Source organism: Lepisma saccharinum, chromosome 15, assembly GCF_977018435.1.
Source record: "Lepisma saccharinum chromosome 15, izLepSacc3.1, whole genome shotgun sequence".
Taxonomy (NCBI): Eukaryota; Metazoa; Arthropoda; class Insecta; order Zygentoma; family Lepismatidae; genus Lepisma; species Lepisma saccharinum.
The window spans coordinates 60,856,018-60,881,202 of record NC_139243.1 but is presented as its reverse complement, the minus strand read 5'-3'; the positions used below and the strand labels follow the sequence as shown (position 1 = coordinate 60,881,202).

The window sequence follows — 25,185 nt, the reverse complement described above, 5'->3', positions numbered from 1 at the left end:
GTGAGGAATAAAGGCAAGAAATCTTTCCTTTTTGCCGGGGTCCAAGTTAATGCATCCGCCATATTTTCAAAAGTTGTGAAAAATTGATCAACTTCTAAGGGTTTTGCCCCTGAAAACTTTTCAGGTTGAATAAAATTTTGTATGTTCAATGCCATGACTTCAGTATTGTTGACAACGGTGGAAGGAATAATGGCAACACAGTCCGTGGAATGTTCAGTGTTGGTGGAAAACTGCTGTATGTATCGCGACCTTGCCCTGGTGACTGGACGAGACGGTGAAATCGGAACCGTTTGTTCCGCCAGCTGTTGACTCCTCATTAAAGATAAGTCTAATTCGTGTTCATTTTTCCTTAGCATTCCTAACCCGCGTTCTGAAGCACATATTTCCTATAAGGAACTCGCACCTACAACTAAAAGTTACAAAAAAGGCCAGTGCCTCCAACCATGTTTCCCCCTTTCCTTTATTTTATTATTTTAGTACTGGGATGTAAGTAAGAAAAGGTACCAGCGAGAGGTTTTGTAACAAGGCTCAGACCATTCTAAATTTCGGAGTGACGCCTCCGTCCTCCAGGTACATACCTACGCTCTGTCTTCCTCGATGTTTACACACCAAACCCAAATCCAAAACTGATCTTGAAATTTCCTTCCGATCTTCTCAGATCGGTTCGGTTGCTTCGCTATACAAATTCCAATACTTGTCGATTCATGTCCGTCTGTCAGGCTCGTACCTTTCCACGGAGGAGGCAAGTAATGGAATTTGTAAGGTCTGCATTCCAAACCTTCTAATTTTTACCTACAAGTCAACAATATAGCTGGAGGTTTTATCTGGGTTATATTCTGTCATATGTGTATTGTTGCCCCTCGCATATCTTTGTGTGCATTGCACCATGCCCCCATGAAGAGAAGCATGTCCACATCTGTAATTAGCTCCAGTTCGATTTTTGTTTTGAGCAACATAGCTGACCATGCTAACCCAGGGAGGGTATACAAATGTGCTGGATCCAATTTATAGATATTCATAGACGATTTTCTAAAAGCCTGGAATTCGTCGGCAAGGATTGTCATATCCAATTTTAGATAAGCATCATGCTAGTCACCCAGTGTCCTACACCCTAATTTCTCCCACATCATTTGTGCATTATGGTAATCTTGATCTGTGATATTTTGTTCTCTACGTTGGCTGTAAAACTTATCTTGAGGAGTGATCTGTGATATTTTCTACTCTAAGTTGGCTTTAAAACTTATATTGAGGAGGGAGAGACTCATCATCAAATTTAGTATGGTCAGTCACATATTCATATTGGTACACCATTTTTTGTCTAATATGTTCTATGCCCAAGCCGGGAAAACTATTGGTTGTGATTTGGAACTGGTCATTAGATAGTTTGCTAGCAAGGGCATCTAGGCCAGCAGAGAGCAATTGCATGGAGTCCAGGAATATCATCTTTATAATGCCACCACCAGGAATCTTTACTGTTTTGCTGATACTGATATATCTCTCCTGATTCTCTGCTAGGACTTCTATGTTCTCCATATCATAACTAAGATGTCTAACCAAATGGTGAAAATCATATCCGCTGCCATTATGAAAAAAAAATATGGGGACAAATTATTCTTTCTGTATTTTGAGATTACAGCTATTACACAAAACTCCCAAATTTATTCCTGTGAAATGACAATGATGATAAACTTTTTTATTATCATCTGTAAAATATGAATTGCACTGTGTGCAAATCTTAGTAGCATCATATATTGCTTTTCATCAGCAGATAATGGTGCTCTTAGTTTTGACACAGATAATACCATACCAATTTCCCTCACTTCATTTTTTTATTTTTTGGAAAAAATGTTTGACAGCATCGGATTCTCGGTATACTTATTAAGTTTTGATGAATTGCACCACACAACTACATAACCATAACTACAAACCTCATGGAGCTGATAAGGTGTCGTCGAAAAGATTTCAGATCAGGGTCTGAATAGTTGAATGGTTTGAGAAATGCCTCAAAATCAGCTATTATTATAGCTGGATGCTCCAACAGGGCCTTGTGTTGTTTAAATTTCTGAACCTCTTCTGGTTTGGGCATAATCATACGCACAGGTTTGTTCTCACCACAATATTTTTTTTTGCTCTTCACGTTTCTGGATATCGTCACCGTTCTGATTATCAAATGTGGAGAAACACCTATGACAAATTTTGATTTCCCCTTTATGCTTGGTTGCTTGGCTTCTAACTAGACGGGAGAGATTGCAAATAAGGCAATAATGGGAATTTTTGTCATCTAAAATAATAAATTGATGACAGTAGCATTATCATTATTGAGAGTGCTTATTTTGCGGGGATATACAAAATTATTTTCTGTATAGGCATACACATTAATTACCAAGGGATCTCGCACACGATTTTGCTATATCGGATGTGGCAACAGGATACTTGATACCCGACATAGCATTCTCAAACTCTGCCTCATACTGCATATAATGATGAATCTGCTCTGGATTGTTTTTCCTATCCACTGGGTGAAGTTTTGCCAAGACACACCACAGAGCAGTGTATATTGAGCACTGCTTTCTTATTCTGAATATTCACTGGAAGCTTGGCATAGGTAGAAGTAGAGAAGGGGAGAATTGACTTACTTTCAGTTCCAGTTTATGTGAACTACCCCACAATTTCCAACCAGATCCTTTGGCCTCAAATTCCTCGTGTTTTGTGAGCAGTGTGTGTATATCTGAGCATAGATTTGTTCCAAATTTTCTATATCACACAAATATAGTGTCTTGGATTTGGAACAAGGGCAAAATATTTTATGTGTTTCATCTGGTTTCTCATATTCAGAGGATAGGATAGTATAGAACTTAATAGATTTATTTTTAAGTTTATTTTTCATGTGGTCTATTATTAAGGATTTTGTTTTTTAAGAAATTGTTGATATCACAGGGTGGCTCCGATTCAAAGGAGTAATCATTGAGTCACCCACCAAAAGCTGTTACAGCAGGTAAGGTCGAAGATCTAATTTGTTTCGTTTGAGGGCCATCGGTTTGTGCTATATCTGCTTGTTTTTTTGTAGGATTGGTCTGACTGGTTGATGGTTGATATTCATAACTCTTCTTATGTCTGTTCAGATTGGGAATGCTAATAGAATTTCCACAATTGGGACAGGGTTGGGTTGGTAATAGAGAATTTTTCGGTTGACCGGTGCATATTGCCTGGTGTTTTGACATATTTGTTTTGGATATGAATTTACCACAATTGGGGCATTCCGTTTTAGCTATTGTTTTTTATTTGGAATTTATATAAATTTTATGAAAAATAGTAAATAATTTTGGGTATTGGTATATATATATAGATTTTGCTGGAAACACAAAGTCTATCCCTAAGTATATAAAAAAAATATTTTGGGTACTAGTAGTTTATTTATAGTACTAGAGAGACAGGTCTACCTATACCTTGGTATATTTAGTAACTATACATATGTATCACAATTGCTCTCACGGAAATTTGCTTACAACTACTCTCAATGACAACTGCTTTTTAACAACTGATGGCAATGCCCAAACAAAACATATATATATATATATATATATATATATACTCTCTCAACCCTGACGGGACATTCCCGAGCTCTCAGAATTCACACAAGAGTCACTGACAGGACATTCCCAATGGGTCGATCCCTCGAGGTCAACACACGTGCACCCAGTATTAATGGAATGGATCAATGTCCACACACATGCCCGGTGTTGATGGAATGGGTTGATATCCACATGTGCCTAGTATTGATGGAATCGGTTGATGATATTGTCGCAGTGCGATCAAACGTGGTTTCCTAGTATGAACTGTCACAGTAAAAAGGTTGAGGACACTGGTGGCATGTGACAGTCAACCAATTAACAGGGGTCAGGGCATTCCAGGCCAGCTTAATTTCTCAGAATTCCCACCAGAGTCACTGACGAGACATTCCCAATCCAGCTAAATTTCTCAGAATTTTCGAGCCAGCTTAATTTCTCACAATTCTCACCAGAGTCACTGACGTGAAATTCCCGATCCAGCTTAGTTCTTCGGGACATTCACTTACAAGAATAAAATCCTAATCTAAGAATCTGAGAGAGGGGGTAGGGGGCTATACTAATATTATATACACACTCAAACAATTAACAGGGGCTCACAGCATTCCAGGCCAGCTTGGCACTTGGGTAAATCATCTTAGTATAAATTTCGTACAATGATCCGTCAATTTGTTACACTTATAGATTAGCTAAAATCCACCAGATGACATAAAAATATAACATAATTTTAGTCCATTTAAGCCAAAATAGGCCCTAATATTAATCAACGCTCGTACCATGAGTCCGCAGAATTCTCTATACTCCCCTACTAATGTGGTATTTGCATTTCACTCATGACTGCTAGCTGCGAATGAAGATGAACCCATTCAACTTGCAGGTTCTCTGGAAGTGGATCATCGCAGTTTATGTTGTGAAGCCACAACTGTTGTAAAAAATACTTATACTTTATTGTTTATTTATTTATTTATTAATTTAGCACAATATCCTTAACAGAACCAATAGTTCCAATTAGAAGGGATCATATTAAAAACATTTATAATAAAGATTAAATACATTTTAAAAATTACAAAAATACAAGGTTACAGAATTACAATATTACAAAATACAAAGAAAGAGTATGTATGTTACACAAATTAACAGAACAAAATACAAAAACACTACAGTACGAGTACAATCACAACAGAGTACTGCTATATACTTTCAGAAACAAACATATTATGCATCGCACAATAGTTGATGAACACTAAGATTAATTACACAATTTGTACAAATATCAAATCCATATGAGATTAAATAAGGCATGACTTTAAGTACATACTAGTGATAAAAATAATATAATACAAACACAGCTTCAATCAAATGTACTGTGAATTTAAATGATTAGGCAATGACAATATATGTCTTTTTATTATTGAGCTATATGTTACAAAAGGAAGTGTGAAGTCTACTTTAATTCCCTTTTGAACAAGGTTGTTATAATTTGTGCATAGTCTGATAACAACTGAAGATTTATGTATATTGTTTCTTGATTTTTCAATAAAAAAAGGAAGCAAACACCTAAAATTTATTGGCTTAACATTATGTTTAAAATATTGCAACACTTCAGGCGAATCTATTAAGTAATTCATATAAAATATTGAGCTATTTATCTTCTAGATTTCAAAGGTGGCACCTGAAAATCTAGAAGTAAAAAATTGTAAGAAATTCTATTTTATACTGCTGAACGATTATACTTTTTAAAATACAAATATCGTAAAAATTTAAACTGAATTCATTCAATATTATCTGAATGTACTTGATAAAATGGATCCCAAATTTCACTCAAGTATTCAAGCCTTGAACGAACGATTGCTTTATATAGGTTCATTAAAACCTGCATATTCTTAAAATCTTTAGTTGACCTAATTATACATCCAAGATGTTTATATGAATCCGAGCAGATGTAAGAATAATGATGTTTATAGTTTAAATCCTTATCCAATATTAATCCTAAATCATTGATTACATCTATGCGTGTAAGTACTCTTCCATTAAGAATATAATTAGTAAGTATGGCTTTTGTTTTATTCGCTAACGTTATTGTTGGGCATTTACTAATATTAAAATATAATTTATTCTGAATGCTCCATTGATAAGAAGCATCTATATCTTTTTGTAATAAGATAGCATCTTCTGGAAGTATAATGCCTTTAAAAATCTTTAAATCATCTGCATAAAATAAGCAGTGTGAAAACAATTTATAACAGATGGAAGATCATTTATATATAATGCAAAAAGAAGGGCACTGAGATTTGATCCCTGAGGGACACCTGAATATTCTGTATATACTGTCGGTCTAGCATAGTTATAAACCACTTTGTATTTCCTGTTTTTCAAATAAGAGATAATATTTTTAATAAAACATCAGATAAACCAAATGAAGAAAGTTTATTTAATAATAATGTATGATCAATCTTATCAAATGCCTTAATAAAATCAGTGAATATAATGTCTACCTAAATGTTTTCATTAAAAGAATCCGAAATATATTGAGTAGAATACATTAAATTAGTGAAAGTGGATGTTTTTGGATAAAAAGCATGTTGAGCATCAGAGATATAAGGCTGAACATGAAATAAAAGTTTACTATACAGGATCTATTCAAATATCTTCACTGGGGTTGTGATTAACGCAATAGGTCAATGTTGTTAATATTTCCTTTTTTAAAAACAGGCGTAATTTTACTAATTTTCCATTGATCAGGAAAGATTTGTGTCAATAAAATTAAATTATAAATAAAATATAGTGGGAGTTGAAGAGGGTCGGCAAAACCTTTATAAATATATGAGGGTATTTCATCTGGACCACTTGATTTATTAGATTTCAGCTTTTCAATGCTTTCATATAATCCCTTGCAGTTATAGTATTTATATTTAAACAGTGAGAAATACCCAAAGTTTCGCCTGTAGGAATGGAGTTACCTTAGCATAAACACTGCTAAAGAACCTTGCAAATCCATCTGCAATATCCTTATTAGATGTTAGTGTAGCAATGTCATATGATATGTCATAGTAGATGGTCTTTATTGAGGTTGTTTCTAATTTTTGATATATTGCCAAAATTGTTTTGAACCATTTTGAATTTTATTTTGCACATTATTTACATAGTTTTGTAGGCTAAGTTTTTTAACTTAGATTCTCTTCGTAACTGAATAAACGATTCATTATGATAATTTGAAATATGTTTTTTACTCCTATATAATTCCTTGCGTTTCAATATTCTTATTATTTCATCATTAAACCAACATGGATACAAGTTTGTTTTATGAATTCTTTTCTTTGGCACATGTTTATTAAGTATATAGTAAATGGTTGGTAAAACTTAAAAACTGCATTATTTGGGCGTTACATTGAAGCAATTCTTCCCAAGATCCTAATACAACTTCAAACAATTAGCTTGCTTAAAGTTAAAACCCATAGCTGAATACAATTTATTTCGAGAGCACTTAAAATTAAAAGATAAATTAAATATAAGAGGAGGGTGGTGTCCGTCAACTGGTAGGAGCGGAAATTTTAGTTTTTAAAACATTAATATGGTCTTTAACATTGGTTAACTCTAGATCCAAAGTTTTATTGTTATTATTTTTATGTCATTGATACTACTTAAATCCAATAAATTCATAAAATCAATAAGTGCATTTGCGATATTTCCACACCGCGTAAGATCAGTATGTGAATCCAATATTGTTGGGATATTAAAATGTCCAATAATAAATGTATTACCATTATAAGAGATATACACCTCTTCTAACAAGAAATATATGTTTAAATATTTATCCAATTTAGTATCAGGAGGAATATACAATGATATAAATAAATAACTTTTGACATCACAACTTATACGCAAAAATACAATTTCTATACAATCAACTGACATCTCAATACATTTTACGCAAATAGTTTCCCAGATGACGACCAACACACCTGCCCCTCCTTTTTGTTTGATCTTGTCTATATATCTGATACCTATTGTCTAATAGTTGTGAATTTTGAACATCACTTGTCAGCCAAGATTCCGTAAGATCAATGATATCATAATCGGTTGCTAAGACAGCCAAGTGCAACTCAGTTAATTTGGTTTTCACGCCCCTTACATTTTCATAATAGCATAATAAGTTATTGTTCTCCATTGGCGGCATTGCTATAACTTGACAAGTTTAATAACAAGATGCTGTAAATAGCTGTTGCCCAGCTCACAGCACATTTCCCCACTCCATTCTTTGCAGCGATGTTGGTTCGCAGTGTTCCAACCTGGAGGGAGCGGAATGTGGTCTGAGGATTTTCATCGAAATTTGTATTTGCTTTTTCGTGGGCTGTTTTCTATCTGTAGGAGTACAGAACTTCAGCTCACCTTTCGCCAACGACTCTTTTCCTTCCATTAAAACTAGAACTCCCCGATGGCGCAGTGGTAGCATCGTCGCCTTGTAGTCAAGGGATCCTGGGTTCGATTCCCGGAGGAGGCACGTAGTGGTTCGGATCCCACTTTAAACTGTACGTCCAGTCCCGATTAGCCTTACTGGGCATAAAGTGGACTTACAACGAGAAATCAATCCCATCCAATTCTTTTAAAACTTGAGAAACCATCCATTTTGACACTCCCGTGGCGGTGCTTGTGGACTCGACAACATTATACTTAAGTTTATATAACTCCTTCTGATTTCGCAAATATGTTCCAACATTGTAAACAATTTCTCTGGCCTGTCCTCTAAGGGGCTTTCCAGAGCAGATTGTGGATTTCATTGGACCCGGCATGATTTCATTTTTGCATTTCAAAAATATGCAGCCAAGAGTAAAGAGCAAGAACATTTCAGTGCTTTAAAAAAGAACACAGGCAAGCATGTTATCAGATTGTCTCCTCGTTGTGATTGCTGTATGATAAACAAAGTAACCCCCACCCCACTCGGCTTTTAAAAGAAAACAGGCCACTGCTCGATGTCGCATTCAGAAAATGAAGTCATTCGCCCAGTACTTTCTCTTCGTTATAAACGTTAACGTGCGTGTGTAATACTACAGTTTACGATGCGCACACCGCATGGATTTTCAAAGACCGGATTAAATCAAATGAACCACTGATAAACTGATATGAGCCAGCACCGACAATCTACACAGTAAAAAGAATTTGTCATATTTGTTTGAGCTTAATTTTGCTGAGTTGGCACCACTCGTAGTCTCAAGGCCAGACCAGCATGTAGAAGAGTGGTGGGGAGGATGAAGTAATAGGAAGTGCTCCGCAGTGATCTGCGCATATCGGGACTTAACTTGTCAGGCTATAATTAGGGCATGCACATCAGCCACACTGTTTAAAATGTACACCTGGGGTCATTAGGGGTCTTTCTAAGCTTAATAGTCCCCGGCATGTCAATCCAAACATAAGCAAAGTTCTTATCTCTCTTTACTTTCCTAGCTTCATTAAATATTTGTTTACGACGTTTTGTTAAATTTTGGTTAATATAAATCAAACTACCAGTACTATAACCCAAATCACAATTCCGTAATGTCTTTTTAGTTTTCTTTTTCCCCAACAAATTATCCCTATCTACGTGTTTAACAAATTTCACCATGTCTATTTGATAATCCAATGCTCGATCAACATCCTTCACTATTTGCATTGTATCCTCATTAGCCTGACAAGGAATGCCATGAAGTTCCAATTGCTTGTCCCTTCATTCATACTGATCTAAGATTGTACTTGTTTTGCAATCTTAAGTTCTCAGACTTTATATTGTCAATTGTATCATATTAAGGGCATTCGGAAATGAATTGGACAAGCCGCCACTTCCATTTATCGGGAAGTTTCCTGATGGCTGCAGAGAACCATTCACTTGGAGTAGAGTTGCACCACTCATGGACAGCGATCTGGAGTTCTTCATTAGATTGAAAGTGTCGACCACTCAATGCGTCCTTCATTTTGTCGAACAGTGCATAATCCGAGGGGGCTAAATCCGGTGATTTTGCATGATGTGGGAGCACCGTAAATCCCATTGTTGCCATTGCCTCCTGTGTATGCCGGATTGTATGTGGCTTCGCATTGTCATGCTGAAGAATCACCCCGAGAGCCCATTTTCCTTGCCCCCTCTGCTGAATTCTGTGTCGCAACTTTCGTAGAGTTTCACAGTAGCTGTCGCTGTTTACAATTTGGGTAGTGGGAAGCCAATCCACCAGCAAAATTCCATCTTCATCCCAGAAAACTGTACTCATTTGCTTTTTGGGAGTGAGAGTCTGTTGAGGTTTTTTGGAGCGTGGACTTCCAGTGTGTTTCCATTCCATGCATTGCCTTCTTTTCTCTGGAGTTTCGAAGAGGAACCAAGATTCATCGCCAGTCACCAGTCTTTTGAAAAAATGTTCTCTGTCTGGGTTGTAACGGCGCAACAATTCTCTGCACATGTCCACTCGCTGTTGTTTCTGCTGATCCGTCAGATCGCGAGGCACCCACAGAGCACAAATTTTCCTCATTTGTATATCCTCATGAATGAATGCATGCAGAGTTGCTCGCCCAAAACAAGTTTCATGTTGCAGTTGTTCAATTGTTGCACGTCTACCTCCCATAATCAAGTTGGAAACACTTTGGATTGCTGCTGGGCTACGCGTTTACCTTGGGCGACCACTGCTGACACCTTTGTCCACACTTTCGTTTCCCCTTTTCAAATTTTGAACCCGCTGAAACATTGTACTCCGTGAAGGTGCTGATCCACCACAAACGGCCACAAGTCGGCGATAAATTTCGGATGCCGAATCACCCTCTCTAAACAGGAACCACGTAGTCCACCTCTGATCATGAGAATCACCTTCCATTTCGTAGCTTGTCCACGTATTCACTCACCCCCGTTCACGTTATGAGTCAGCAATTCTCTGGTAGTGGCGCTAGCAGACCCATCTTGTGGTGGAATGTAGAACTATGTCTGACCGTTAAGCAAAACTAAGTTCGCTTGACATATCTTATTTGCAGCAATGCAGTGTTGCCAGTCTGATTCATTTCCAAACGACCCAAGTAACACTTTTGCTAAGATTCTCCATGACTCTTCAAAAGCTTAGTATTCTCATCTAGTTTTTCATTAGCAAGATTCAGCGATTTTCCCAGATCTTCTTCAATTGTTTTTTGAGATAGCTTTAATGTTTCTATTTCGTTCTGAATTACTAACTATAAATTATACACTTCCTGCATTGCTGGACAATCATTTGACAACAAAACCGGGGTTTCAGTTGTTAACCTTGATCTTCGAGCTTTATCACACTGCTTGCAGTGCCATATTTGGTTTGAATCCTGTAAGAATTCGATATCGTTTTCAGTAAAGGCAGCACAAGATCCACACTTCACTTTTAAATTTTGATATTGCCGAGTAATTGGCTTAGAACATTTCTTACAAAGTCCCATGTTTGTACTAATATTCACACACACTACTACCAAGAAAACAATAAATACAAGTTCAGTTTAATGTCTGTTAATAATTGACGATAATTGAACACATAATCCAAGAAGAAAAAATCAGGCAAAAGTAATCGAGAAAAATAATCATATGATTGTGTGACTGCTCCACCATATAGTTGCAATATAAGAGCTGGCAATCTTGCCAAGCATGAGACTCTGTTCTATTCTGTGACTCAGTTTGTTTACATTGAGCAGTTCAACCTTAAATTAACTAATTCAATTTATATAGTTCATTCTTCCACTGTCCAGCTTTATAATTACATAAACAGAGTACTTACGTGAAAGAAATCACTATAATCTTCAGATCCATATTATTAATAAACACTGAAAAGTTTATCCAAAGGCAGAGCACAATTACAACCTGTTAACATCACGCCATGGTCAGTGTTGGTACTGGTAAAAGTAGTCCAATTGGATCAAATATCTGTCCAATAACACTGGCTACTTGACGTTTGGTTGGTTTGTGTGACATCATGTTAACAGACTTTGTTCCAATGTTTATCATGAAAGTGTCTGCCGAGGGATATCATGAAACTCCTAGAGTTTTCACACCCTCTGTATGAAAATGAATAAGATTTTGAGTCTCTCTCAGTGATTCTGGAATAGCATCGAGTACTTCAGTGCTTTTGGAGCACCACTTTCGTAAAATGAATCCTCCTGTTTTCAGAAGTTCTGATAGATCTTGATAAAGTTGTAACGCACCTTGCACTCTACTGCTTCCTCCAATGTAATCATCAACATAAAAATCACACTGTAACACTTGAGATGCATGTGGAAAGTTAACTGCTTCAGACATCTGGTTGCTAAAAGGCACTTGATGTAAGCCCATACGAGACCGTATTTAACTGAAATACTCTTATGATTTCATGAGGAGAGTTTCTCCACAGAATGCATTGTAGTTGCCTGTCATCTGTATGTATATCTCATTCTATACATTTTTGCTATATCAGAAACCAATGCCACCTTGTGAGTTTGGAATCTCAGAAGAATGGAAAAAAATCTTCTTGTATGGTAGGTCCAATCATTTGTATGCTATTTATTGGTTCACCACTCTTGATGGTGAGCTCCCATCAAAAACAACACGTATTTTCGTTGTACTAGAATCCTTGAAAACACAATGATGAGGAATGTAAAATTTTTTGCTGTCATTTGTTTGTACATCATTTAAATTTCGTATGGGTTCCATGTGCCCCAGCTGGTAATATTCTTGCATGAATTCTATATAATTAGCCTTTAATTGTGGTTGACGTTGAAGCCTCGTTTCTAATTGGTGAAAGCGAGTTAATGCAGAGTGTGAGGAGTCACCTAACCCTGAACGATCCTTACATAATGGCAGCCTGACCATATAACGGCCACTTTCATCTCTTGTTATGTTTTGCTGAAAATGTTGTTCGCAAGCAATTTCTTGTGGTGATTGCAGTTTCATGTGAAGCTGTTCTATTTCCCAGAACCGTTCCAATTGAAAGCTGAGAGAATCTTCTTTCCTCGTGAAAAATGACCTAGTAACACTGTTGCTAGAAGATGTTGCTGGAATTTTCCCTGCAATAATCCATCCAAACTCTGTGTCTTGCAGGATGGGGAAATTTCCTGGTCTTGTTCTCTTTTCAGGCTTCATGATGGCAAAGAAAATCTCTGCTGCACCAAGCAGAATGTGTATTTTGCCCGGCGAGCAAAAGTTTGGATCTGCTAAATGAATATCTGTTGGAATGTTCCATTCAGAAGCATCAACCCTTTTTGAAGGCATTAGTCCTGTGATGGTTGGCAACACTGAGCACAAAATACTTATCGTAAATTTGCTATAATTAGATCTGAGAGGGATCTCTACTGAGTAACTCGATTCAGCTGACGAATTGTTTATTCCCTGAATGGGAAGCCGATGCTTTACCTTTCGAAGACGATTACCTTGAACAACATCTTCAATAATGAAATTATTCTGACTCGCCACATCGAAGAGAGCAAGACAATTGACCCAATTGCCCGCTATGTCTTGCACTTCAACAATTGCCATAGCAAGTCACACTTGTGACGTAGTTTTTTGTTTAATTGAACAATAAGAAGCTTGAGGTGCTTGATCTGAATGCTGTGAAGAATCACTTGTATTGTTTACTATCAATGTATTCACGTGACCTCCAGATGACGCTTCACGACACTGGTAGTTTACATTGGATGTACCTTCATCTACATGAAGTAAAGTACTATGCTTCTGTTTACTTCGTTTGCATGCTCCATATTTACACTGTGGCGAGATGTGATTATTGCTGCTGAGACAGTTAAAACATACACGATTCTCACGTAAAAAAATGTACTTTTGTGAGATTCAACTTGAAGGCTTCGCAGGAAAATAAGCGATGTTTGTTTGCTTTACAAAACATGCACAATGAAGAATCTGTTTGTAACATATGACTTCGAAGATTGTTGACATTTATCACTGTACTGTTTGTTCATATTTGTAGATGATTTTGTTGCTACTTTGTTACTTTCATTCGTAACTGGATTGATCTTTTCAAGAGCCTGGCATCTGTGCTCTAGAAAACTAAAAAGCTGATCTAATGTGCTAAATTCAGTATCATTACTTTGTAGTTTAAATGCTCTTCTTGCTGCAGGATCAAGATTTGAAACAAAATGCTGAACTAAAATTATGTCAGCTAACGACATGTCCTCAGTTAACAGTTTGAGTGCTGAAATATAGCTAACTGTAGTGTTTGTAAATGCGCAAAGTTCCTGACAATTCTCTTTTACAACTGGATTGATATATAAAATATCATTTACATGTGATGCTGCAATCATCCTTTTATTGTCGTATCGTTCATTGAGTTGCTCCCAAGCAATAGTGTAATTTGCTTCTGTCATTGTTAAGTTCTGAATTAGATGCAAGGCCTCGCCTTTCAATGATACGCGTAAATACTGAAACTTCTGAACATTTGAAATATCTACATTGTTGTGTATCAGTGACACAAACGTGTCTTTGAAAGACACCCACTGTGTGTAATTACCGCTAAAATGTGGTAATGCAATTGGATTGATTTGGATTGATTTGGTGTTTTAAGTCCACTTTATGCACAGTAAGGCTAATCGGGACTGGACCTACAGTTTAAAGTGGGATCCGAACCACTATGTGCCTCCACCGGGTATCGAACCCGGTACCCCTTGATTACAAGGCGAGGACGCTACCACTGCACCATCGGAGAGGCTGGTAATGCAATTGCCAGCAGTTTCACCTGCATATTTGAAGTTTTAGATACACATTTGTTTTCTACACATGTTGCTTTTTCATGGTTGTCAATTAATGATTGCATTTGTGATTTTAAATCTAAATACATTTCTTCGATTTCATTCTTTTCCACGTCATGCTCACCCTCGGGTGTTTCTGATTCTATTGTGTCAAGCATGCCTTCCAGTTTACTCCAGATAGCATTTACATGTTCCATGCGGGTTTTTATTTGTTGTATTTTTGCTGAGGATTCGTCATAAGTACTGACAAACGGTTATAAGTGTAAGTTTCCCCTTGAGCAAGCTTCTATCTTTGATTAATGCTCTTACATTTGCCTTGCTTGCTGAGAAACGAAACTGAATGCAGAAATAAACACAAGAATGCAAGGAACTATGAAACAATAAGAAAAGTAATGTTGTAGGAAACCAGGCCTTTGTACTCACCGCTGCCGCAGCTAAAACACTTCACGGGAAGCTGATTGTTGATTGTGTTTCTCTCTGCAGAGCTTCATTATTGATTCCAACAAAATCTTGAAGAGCTGAAGAAAAGTTCAAGGTCAGCTGTTTGTTACGTTCCTAGTAACTTTCCTCACCCTTTACTCCTATAGCCGGGAGCATTGAGGCTCTAAGGGTCTACACTGAAACCTATCTTCAGGGTAGGTGCAGAACAAATCCAACCAACGTCGTGAAGTTTTAATGAAATGTTTATTTACTGCTTGAGTACTTACAGCCAGTGGTTAGGTAATTCATAACTGGAACTTGGAGATCAATTGTTAATAGATAATTTCAAACTTACTAGAAAGGTCAAACTAGGGTGGCCCAAACCTAGGTTTTACAGAAGAGCGGCATACACCTATTCACTTCTTCCTAGACTTGGAGTTATCACCCGAGATGGCCAATTTAGGTTTTTACAGAAGAGCGGCTTGCACCTATTCACTTCTTCCTAAATTGGAACTTATATCCCATTCGGCTAACCTAGGTTTTACAGAAGAGCGGCATACACCTATTCACGTCTTCCTAGATTAGACCATTCCTATTTGGCCAGTCTAGGTTTTACAGAAGAGCAGCTTGCACCTATTCACTTCTTCCTAGACTGACACCAGAACAGACCCCCTTACGGACCAAACTACTTCATATTTATACCCAAAGTTCCAGCCTCGAACACCTGTCTTTAGGTAATTTCTTAATACAATACTCCAAATTACAACAGAAAGATATTTGAAAAATACATAGTTTGGCAATTAATAATTTACAAAGAAAGTTTACATATCCATTTCAGTTAACAATTATTTCCTTAACGTTGATAAAATCTTACATTTTGGAATTATACAAATTTAAATGTTCCGCCATTATTTAATTACAATTAGGTTAGTTCATCAAACGTTGATAATCTTTGATTGGTAAATCTATATTTACATCATAATAAATGCCCGTTGTCTTAAGCGAGCTGACTTCATTAGATTGTTACAGGAAGGTTAATACATTAGTTCAACAACGCCTTGATTGGCGCGTTCATATTTTCATCACAACATGTAGTATCATAGACATTAACAAGAACTCGAGGTAACACTATATCAATTTCTCTTTAACATGGAATTGCAAAGTTACAAAATAAGTAAGGTCGTAACAGGTTCCCCCCTCTGTAGTTTAAAGGAAAATTTGAGAAACGAAAGTGAAACAAATTTTTCTTTCTCTAAACTCTTTGCCTTTCTTATACATTTTTTAATTTTTAATTTTAATCCCAATAAACTTACATTTATGTTCATTTGAGTATAAAGTTTTTGATATAGCAATTGGGTTTATTATTTCAAATTAAATGATTAGTTCAGTAGAACTAATAATTATATTGTTTCCCAAATATTAATGCTTTATCAACATTTATAACAACACACTAGAAATCATATGGTTAGCTTTTCAATTAAGTACATTCCTTAAATACAATGTTATATTCAAATTTTAAATAGAACAATTAAATCAACATATCATACAATTCTCAAACGTTATTACATGAAAGAGAAATATTTGATCACAACTTTTTAAACTCCTTTCTTCTTCTTTTTTTTCAAATTAACTTTTGTTAGTAACCCATATCTGAAATCTTTAACACACTTGGGTTAATTAGAAAATTAGTTTTAATTCAACACAACAGTTTTAATGATTTAACAAACAAATCCAACATCACAAGCCTTTCGAATTATTGAAAGTAACACAGAAATTAATGTTGACTTATTCAGTCATATCAGTTACAGATCAATCATCTTTGTTATGAGAAGTTTACAGTAAACAATAAAGCTTCTTTGTTACATGTTCAAGTTCAAAATTTGGACAAATATTTCCTTTGAATATCTAATATTGTTTATGTAATAAGCCTATTCATAAACAATTTGGCTTTAAATCTCATACTTTTCAGTTTATCCACATAATAATTATGAATTATTCTTTTCCAAACCTTTGATATGGTAATCATCTCAAACTTTATCTTTTACATAATAGGAAATTCTAATTCTCTCTTTAGTTCTTATTCCTTTCTCAAGACTTAGCCCTTATAACATTTTCGACCATTTTTTATTTGCGCAGCACAAAAGTAACATCAAAAATATACTCATTCTTACAGGCTAGACCATTCAGTATTAGTTAATGACCCTTTAATGTTACTGTACAACAGTAATATTAAAGATTCTCACATTTCTTGAACATTAAACCATTCTTCATCAAATCTGACCTTTCTTATAAACGTTTACAATTTAAGCCACTTTTGTTAACGCTATGAGGACTCAGCCTCTTAAATAACAATTTCTTCCTTTAAATTGTTACAACAATTTCTCTTCTATCCTCGAAGAGTAAGGGAATAAACCTTTTCCCCTGGTAGCCTCTCCTTGGCTTACCAAGCAATAATGCTTACTCGGCTTATGGAAACATCCTCAGTTCTCTGGGATCTGTTTATAAGGTCTTTCTCTTCTCTTAGGTCCTCTTCTACTAACTGTCCATCTTTTATTATGTAAAATCTGTCTTCCTGCTTCTAAGCTCGCCATGTGCCTTTTCATGAATGGCTTTCTCAATACTAGGTCCTTATCCAAATCTCGGACTATATATACTGAGTCTTCAAATACATATTGTCGTATTTTAAAACGGATCTGCCTATATACCATTATCCTAGAGTTTCCCTTTCTAGTAAAATTCAATAACATTTCTTCAGAACATCTTTTAAGTTTAAGTCCTGGTAATCTGTCTCGCAACTTAAGCCAGACTTTATAATTCATCCTAGTGTATTCACTCTCTGTATCTAGAGTACACTTTATTTTCAATCCTAAAATTTGGGCGATAATTTCTGGTTTCCTGGACAACAATATTCCCCTAAGTTCAGGTTCTTCTATCTTTTTCCATTCTTCATTTTCGACTTCTAATTCTAAATGCAATACTTCTAAAAAATCTTCGGTGAGGAAATTGTCGGTACTCTCATTTTTTTCCGATACAGTTTTCCCTTCCGTTGTAAATGAGAGCTTCATTTACAACGAGGGTTGGTTTAAATTTTGATTTAGGAGCATTGAACCTTCCCAAGCTGGAACGACAGGATTTAACTCAGTCGGGACTTCTTCAGTTTGGCAGGAGATTTCCTTTGTATTGGAATTTCTATTGAAGTGGTTGTTGGGTAAACAGGATTGATTCGATGGTTGTCTATATGGTTGACTTCTATTGCCGTTGCTGTAGAAATTCTGCCCTTGGTAACCCCTTTGGTTTTTATTATTGTTCCTATTAGGATTCTGAGGTGTTCTGGTCGCTTCTTCACTTTCGTTGTTAAATCTAGACGAAACTATTTGAGTCTGCCTAACTCTGGGTTGAAACTGCCTTCGGTCTTCTATCTTGAGGTTATCTCCCCTACTTATCTCCAGTTGTTCCGAAGCTTCATATCGATAATTTGCTAGTTGTTCCATGGTTTTTGGATCTCGAGTCAATACCAGTTGTCGAACTTTCACCTGAAGTTGGCTGATTATCAAATGCAAGACTTCACCTTGACTTACTACTTCCACCAGATTGCAGTAGTTTCCATAGACTTCCCAGCAGTATTCTTCTAACGTTAATCCAAGGGACCTCTGAAATTTCTTATTCCTTAACAGCTGCATTTCTCATTGTTTAGCCTCTAAAGAAGCATACTGCTTTTGAAATGCATAACAGAACTGATCAAAACTCTTCCACTTCCTTTCATTTGCTATAAACCAGGATTTGGCCTTTCCTGTCATTAAGGAAGGTAAAATTTTCAACCTGTAAAATTCTGAAACTTGCATTATATCTAGATAGGTCTTTAAACTTTCGATGTATCGTTGGGCCGAGACTGAATTTATTTCTCCAGAAAACTTCTCTAAGGCTTTTATATCTGCCAGTCTAAAATTCTGACACTTGGATTTCCTAACTCTGTTGTTAGTCTCTTCTTCTGAAAGGTGATCGAAGAATTCTTGTGACTTCTTCACTTTCTTCGAGCGTCGACTTCTATTCAACTCTGAACCTTCGTCGGACGTAGCACTAGAGGATGAGAGGTTACTTCTTTCAGTATACCTCCTCTTAGATACACTAGCGATAGGAGTGGCCAAATTGGCAGAGTGAATCCTCTGACTTTGGTCTACTGAATTAGCACTCAAAGGTAGGCATTCTAATTTCATGGCTAAAGAATCTATTTCACTAGAAGTTTTATGAAATTGCCATTGTATTTCCTTTATTTCGTCTTCCATTTCCTTTCTTCTTTGCTGTTTTTCTTCCATCAAGCTCTTGGTAGTTTCAAGCCTTAAACTTTCAAATAAGCTTGTTAATTCAGTTTCTTTTGTTTTCCTCTGACTTTTTTCTTCATCTATTTCTTCCAATAAGGCTTTCTGGGTTGCTTCTATCTGATCTTTCACTTCTTGACTCGTTACTTCTTTAAATTCTTCCATTTCGGCCCTCATTCCCATTTGGCATTCTTCTACAGTTTTTTGTAACTCATTCTTATTGATCTTACACTCTAATCTTACTTCCTCTATTAATTCTCTCATCTTTTTACTGTCTTCTTCTCTTTCTTTCCGTCTCTTTTCTTCATCCTTCTGTCTTTTTTCTTCATCTTCTTGTCTTTCTTTCTGTCTCTTCTCTTCATCTTCTCGTCTTTCTTTCTGTCTCTTCTCTTCATCTTTCTGTCTTTTCTCTTCATCTTCTTGTCTTTCTTTCTGTCTCTTCTCTTCATCTTTCTGTCTTTTCTCTTCATCTTCTTGTCTCCACGTTTTCAATAAATCTATCATTTGGTTAGCAGATTCAGATTTGTTTTGAAAACCTTGGCATTTGAAACTAGTTCTATCAACATCTTCACTCGTGGCATCCATATTCAAACAACTCAAGTGGAACAAACACTCGCATCCTTGACATATGACTGTTCCTTCTTCCGACTTGGAGTCATCAGAGCAGCACTTGAAGGTCACCATGGTTAATTTTCTTTGTTCCCCCCTTAAATACCTTTTTTACATGACTAAATACTAATATTTGAGTTTTCACACTTTTAAAATGTAAGTCCTTTTTCTTGAAGAACCTTATCAAGCTAATGAAGTCTTCAAGTTATTGTTTCTTATAGGAATCTTCTACTCGTCGTTGGTCATCTTCTTCAACTGCAGTGGTCAGGATTCTTCAGCTTCTACGGTGCTACTGCAACTTCGTTTCTAGCGACGACCTCTTCCGTAATACTCGTCTGGCTGGATTCTTCAATTGTCGAGCCTCTACGTTGTACGCCAAGAAGAATCTGTTAGGTATCCAACGTCGGTGGTTGAAGTTCTATACTGTCGTGGCCATCACGATGGGCGCCAAAAAGGATCTGTTACGTTCCTAGTAACTTTCCTCACCCTTTACTCCTATAGCCGGGAGCATTGAGGCTCTAAGGGTCTACACTGAAACCTATCTTCAGGGTAGGTGCAGAACAAATCCAACCAACGTCGTGAAGTTTTAATGAAATGTTTATTTACTGCTTGAGTACTTACAGCCAGTGGTTAGGTAATTCATAACTGGAACTTGGAGATCAATTGTTAATAGATAATTTCAAACTTACTAGAAAGGTCAAACTAGGGTGGCCCAAACCTAGGTTTTACAGAAGAGCGGCATACACCTATTCACTTCTTCCTAGACTTGGAGTTATCACCCGAGATGGCCAATTTAGGTTTTTACAGAAGAGCGGCTTGCACATATTCACTTCTTCCTAAATTGGAACTTATATCCCATTCGGCTAACCTAGGTTTTACAGAAGAGCGGCATACACCTATTCACTTCTTCCTAGATTAGACCGTTCCTATTTGGCCAGTCTAGGTTTTACAGAAGAGCAGCTTGCACCTATTCACTTCTTCCTAGACTGACACCAGAACAGACCCCCTTACGGACCAAACTACTTCGTATTTATACCCAAAGTTCCAGCCTCGAACACCTGTCTTTAGGTAATTTCTTAATACAATACTCCAAATTACAACAGAAAGATATTTGAAAAATACATAGTTTGGCAATTAATAATTTACAAAGAAAGTTTACATATCCATTTGAGTTAACAATTATTTCCTTAACGTTGATAAAATCTTACATTTTGGAATTATACAAATTTAAATGTTCCGCCATTATTTAATTACAATTAGGTTAGTTCATCAAACATTGATAATCTTTGATTGGTAAATCTATATTTACATCATAATAAATGCCCGTTGTCTTAAGTGAGCTGACTTCATTAGATTGTTACAGGAAGGTTAATACATTAGTTCAACAAAGCCTTGATTGGCACATTCATATTTGCGTCACAATATGTAGTATCATAGACATTAACAAGAACTCGAGGTAACACTATATCAATTTCTCTTTTAACATGAAATTGCAAAGTTACAAAATAAGTAAGGTCGTAACATGTTGCTTCATGCGTTTGCAAAGAAAGACAATATCTAGTCACACAACTGTAGATGAAAGCGTAGGAAAAATTGCATCATACGACGAAACGAGAGTTCCTGAAACATCTGATTTAACTGTGCCATGATGATTGATTCCAATGCTATCGCAACCGAGTTCAAGGTTACTGCAAAATGCGCATTGAAACAATGTCCAATACGAAAGTGCGGAAAACACTGTACATGTGCAAACTAAAAACACTATTTCAGCTGTAACACGCTCACAGTTAGCACTGTCACAAATAAATATTTACAACTGATGATCACAGCTCAATGCACGAAACACAAACTGTCACTATATCCGGAATGCAGAGGACCATAATTGTCTGAAGAATCCTTCCCGGTAGCACCAAGAAAAGATACTATTCACTCTGGGGCTTACGCCATCTTGGACGCTTTACCATAGGGCTGGAACCACTTACACAGCAACAAATTTGATTTCATACAGGTCCTTTAATGAACTGACATACTATGTACAATAATAGTAAAACGTTTGCACACACACTGATGAATACAAAAACCCACAACTGACAGGCTAATTGAAAATGTCCTTCCTGCTGCCACAAGCCGACATGCACCATGTCGCTTTGCTATATCACGCTCCCAGAATCCTGCTTGCTCACAAGAGGTTCGCAGCGGGAGTAAAAAGAAAACAAATGAGTAGCGGAAGGCAAAATTACATACAATCTTAAACAGCAACAGACACCAAATAGATATGCATTTGAAAGTGTATGGAATGTACTTTCGAAAGAAGCCACCAGATGGTGTATGTGAACAACAGTGGGGGTAGTAAGCATCCACACAAAATCAGTCGGTGAGTGACAGCATTCGAAAATGGTGGTAATGAAGCAGGAGCAACATTCGTATGTTAAAATATCAGTTCTCCATGATAGAAATTTATGGGAATGCCATACAGAGCTACGGGAAGCACTGGGTGTTCATGTTGTGCCCTATCAGACAGTGGTGAGGTTGGTGGAGGTCTTCATATGGAGCAGTGTGTTAACTGCCTAAATAAAACACTGTTGTCCAAAGTCATGTGTTCTGCCTCTTCCCTACGAGAGTCTCCTGCATCCAGACTTCATCTGGTGGCTTCGTCAAAAGTACATTCCATACACTTTCAAACGTATATCTTAGATTTTTTGTGTTGTCCCCAGTTCACGAAAAAAAAAATAAAAAAAAATAATAATTTCCATGACTTATTTTTAACCCACATATGTAGATAATATTTATACAAGCAATTTGTAATTTCTATGGCATTCATCTTTACAAGGAATTACAATCTTGAAAGCATTGTAATGAAAGAGACGTAAACATGTGTTTGTGCCTAATAACTTTTAATGGAGTGGACATAGGGTGGGCCTCCCCAATGGTGCAGTGGTAGCGTCCTTGCCTTGTAATCAAGGGGTCCCAGGTTCGGTACCCGCTGGAGGCACATAGTGGTTCGGATCCCACATTAAACTGTAGGTCCAGTCCCAAGTAGCCTTACTGTGCATAAAGTGGACTTAAAATACCAATTCAATGAATGGGCATAGTGTGGCTGAAAATGTGAGGCAAATATAGAACCTAAATTATTTTCTGAATTATTTGAGGCATTTCCGACTACTGTGAATGAATTACTCTTACAAATGTTTAACCCCCCGACTGGTTCCCAGCCTGCAAGACACTTACGAGTATGAGGTCATCTAAGACCAGGAGTGGACCTTGAGCACTGAGAGTGAAGGTGAGGCCTAAATGGAGTTCAGAGGCTGAGGCCATGTGAGGCTGGAGGTTGACCTTGAGCTTTGACACTGTGCAGTGGCAGCCTTTAGTCAAATGGGCATCTCTGGTCAAAAGTAGATATGGATGTAGTAACTCTTGTTTACCCTGCAACAGAAAAAAAAGGAATGAGTGAATGTAAATGTGAGAGGCAACGACAACATATTGTCACACTATTGATATGCACCAAGCTTTATGGCCAGCCTAATGAAAATTACAGCAAAAACATGAATACTTTTTGACTAAGTGGAAAAAAAAATATTATGTATTCATTCTTGCAGGAATAATACACATTAAATTAGGCACACATAGGAGATGTACTATGTAGAACTTTAAGTAAAAATGCACCCTCGACAGGATTCCACACAGATAAAACAGTGGATGCAAAAAATCAGGCGAAGTCAGGCCGGCTCGGTAGCTCAGTGGTAGAGCAATGGCATGGAACACCAGAGTCGTGGTTTCGACTCCTGGTTGAGGATACATTTTTCGCTGAACATTCTACATAATAATAAACATGTATGAACATTTTCATGAGTACATCTCAGTCAACAGTCTATTCTTCTCTCCTTTCTTTTCATTCATTTGTACATGTGTCATTCTCATTATTTACTTAGATTGTGAAACTACATTTGTATCATATTTTTTTCAGCTACCTGATCGAGAACTATGTGGAAGAACAGGTACGAGGTGTCCCAAGTTCAGTTCCAAATTTGCCAGTATCTGCAGGAAACATAAGAGAACAAGAGCAGCCAAAAGAAATTACAGAATGTATTAGTAGAGAAGAAAAATTAGAGGCTAGACCTGCAACAAAAATCCTTGCAAGAAAGGCACATGTTGATAGTTCTAAGCCTAATAACAGGAGAAAGAAATGTATAGTCCCCATTTCCAAAAACACTTTCCCTGACAAAGGAGGTTTGATAACCCATGAACGACAGATGATTTTTAATTGTTCAGTTTCCAAGAAATCTTTTGTCCATGAAGCTGAGCATAATACATTTATGAGTGTTCCCACACAAGAGAGACATTTTACTTGTTCAATATGCAACAAGTATTTTGCCCGTAAATTTTATCTTAATGAGCATGTGAGAGTTCACACTGGAGAGAAGCGTTTCAATTGTTCAATTTGCAATAAAAATTTTGTACGTAAGAGATATCTTCATGTACATATGAATGTTCACTCAAAAGTGAAACCTTTCAATTGTTCAATTTGCAACAAAGGTTTTGCCCATAAAGTTAATCTTAATGCACATGTGAGGCTTCACACTGGCGAGAAGCCTTTCAATTGTTCAATTTGCAACAAAGATTTTGCATATAAAGTTCATCTTAATGCGCATGTGAGGGGTCACACTGGAGAGAAGCCTTTCAATTGTTCAATTTGCAATAAAAATTTTGTCCGTAAAGGAGATCTTAGTGTACATATGAATGTTCACTCAAAAGAGAAACCTTTCAATTGTTCAATTTGCAACAAAGGTTTTGCCCGTAAAGATCATCTTAGTGTACATATGACTGTTCACACTCAAGAGAAACCTTTCAGTTGTACAGTTTGCAAGCTAGATTTTGCCCATAAAGTTCATCTTAATGCGCATGTGAGGCTTCACACTGGAGAGAAGCCTTTCAATTGTTCAATTTGCAATAAAAATTTTGTCCGTAAAGGAGATCTTAGTGTACATATGAATGTTCACTCAAAAGAGAAGCCTTTCAATTGTTCAATTTGCAACAAAGGTTTTGCCCGTAAAGTTCATCTTACTGAGCATGTGAGGGTTCACAATGGAGAGAAGCCTTTCAATTGTTCAATTTGCAATAAAAATTTTGTCCGTAAAGGAGATCTTAGTGTACATATGAATGTTCACTCAAAAGAGAAGCCTTTCAATTGTCCAATTTGCAATAAAAATTTTGTCCGTAAAGGAAATCTTAGTGTACATATGAATGTTCACTCAAAAGAGAAACCTTTCAATTGTTCAATTTGCAACAAAGGTTTTGCCCGTAAAGATCATCTTAGTGTACATATGACTGTTCACACTAAAGAGAAACCTTTCAATTGTTCAATTTGCAATAAAAATTTTGTCCGTAAAGGAGATCTTAGTGTACATATGAATGTTCACTCAAAAGAGAAACCTTTCAATTGTTCAATTTGCTACAAAGGTTTTGCCCGTAAAGATCATCTTAGTGTACATATGACTGTTCACACTAAAGAGAAACCTTTCAATTGTTCAATTTGCAATAAAAATTTTGTCCGTAAAGGAGATCTTAGTGTACATATGAAT

The 25,185-nt window shown here is 36.5% G+C and overlaps 1 protein-coding gene across 1 annotated transcript in view; it reads left to right on the top strand.

Moving 5' to 3' along the window:
• The window catches only part of LOC145999279 (uncharacterized), a 60,823-nt gene that overhangs the window by 30,212 nt on the left and 5,426 nt on the right, over positions 1 to 25,185 (top strand). The window contains exon 3 of the mRNA XM_083136216.1: positions 23,571 to 24,060. Within this exon, the coding sequence (XP_082992342.1) occupies positions 23,571 to 24,060 (490 nt within the window). The remainder of the gene's footprint in view (positions 1 to 23,570; positions 24,061 to 25,185) is intronic.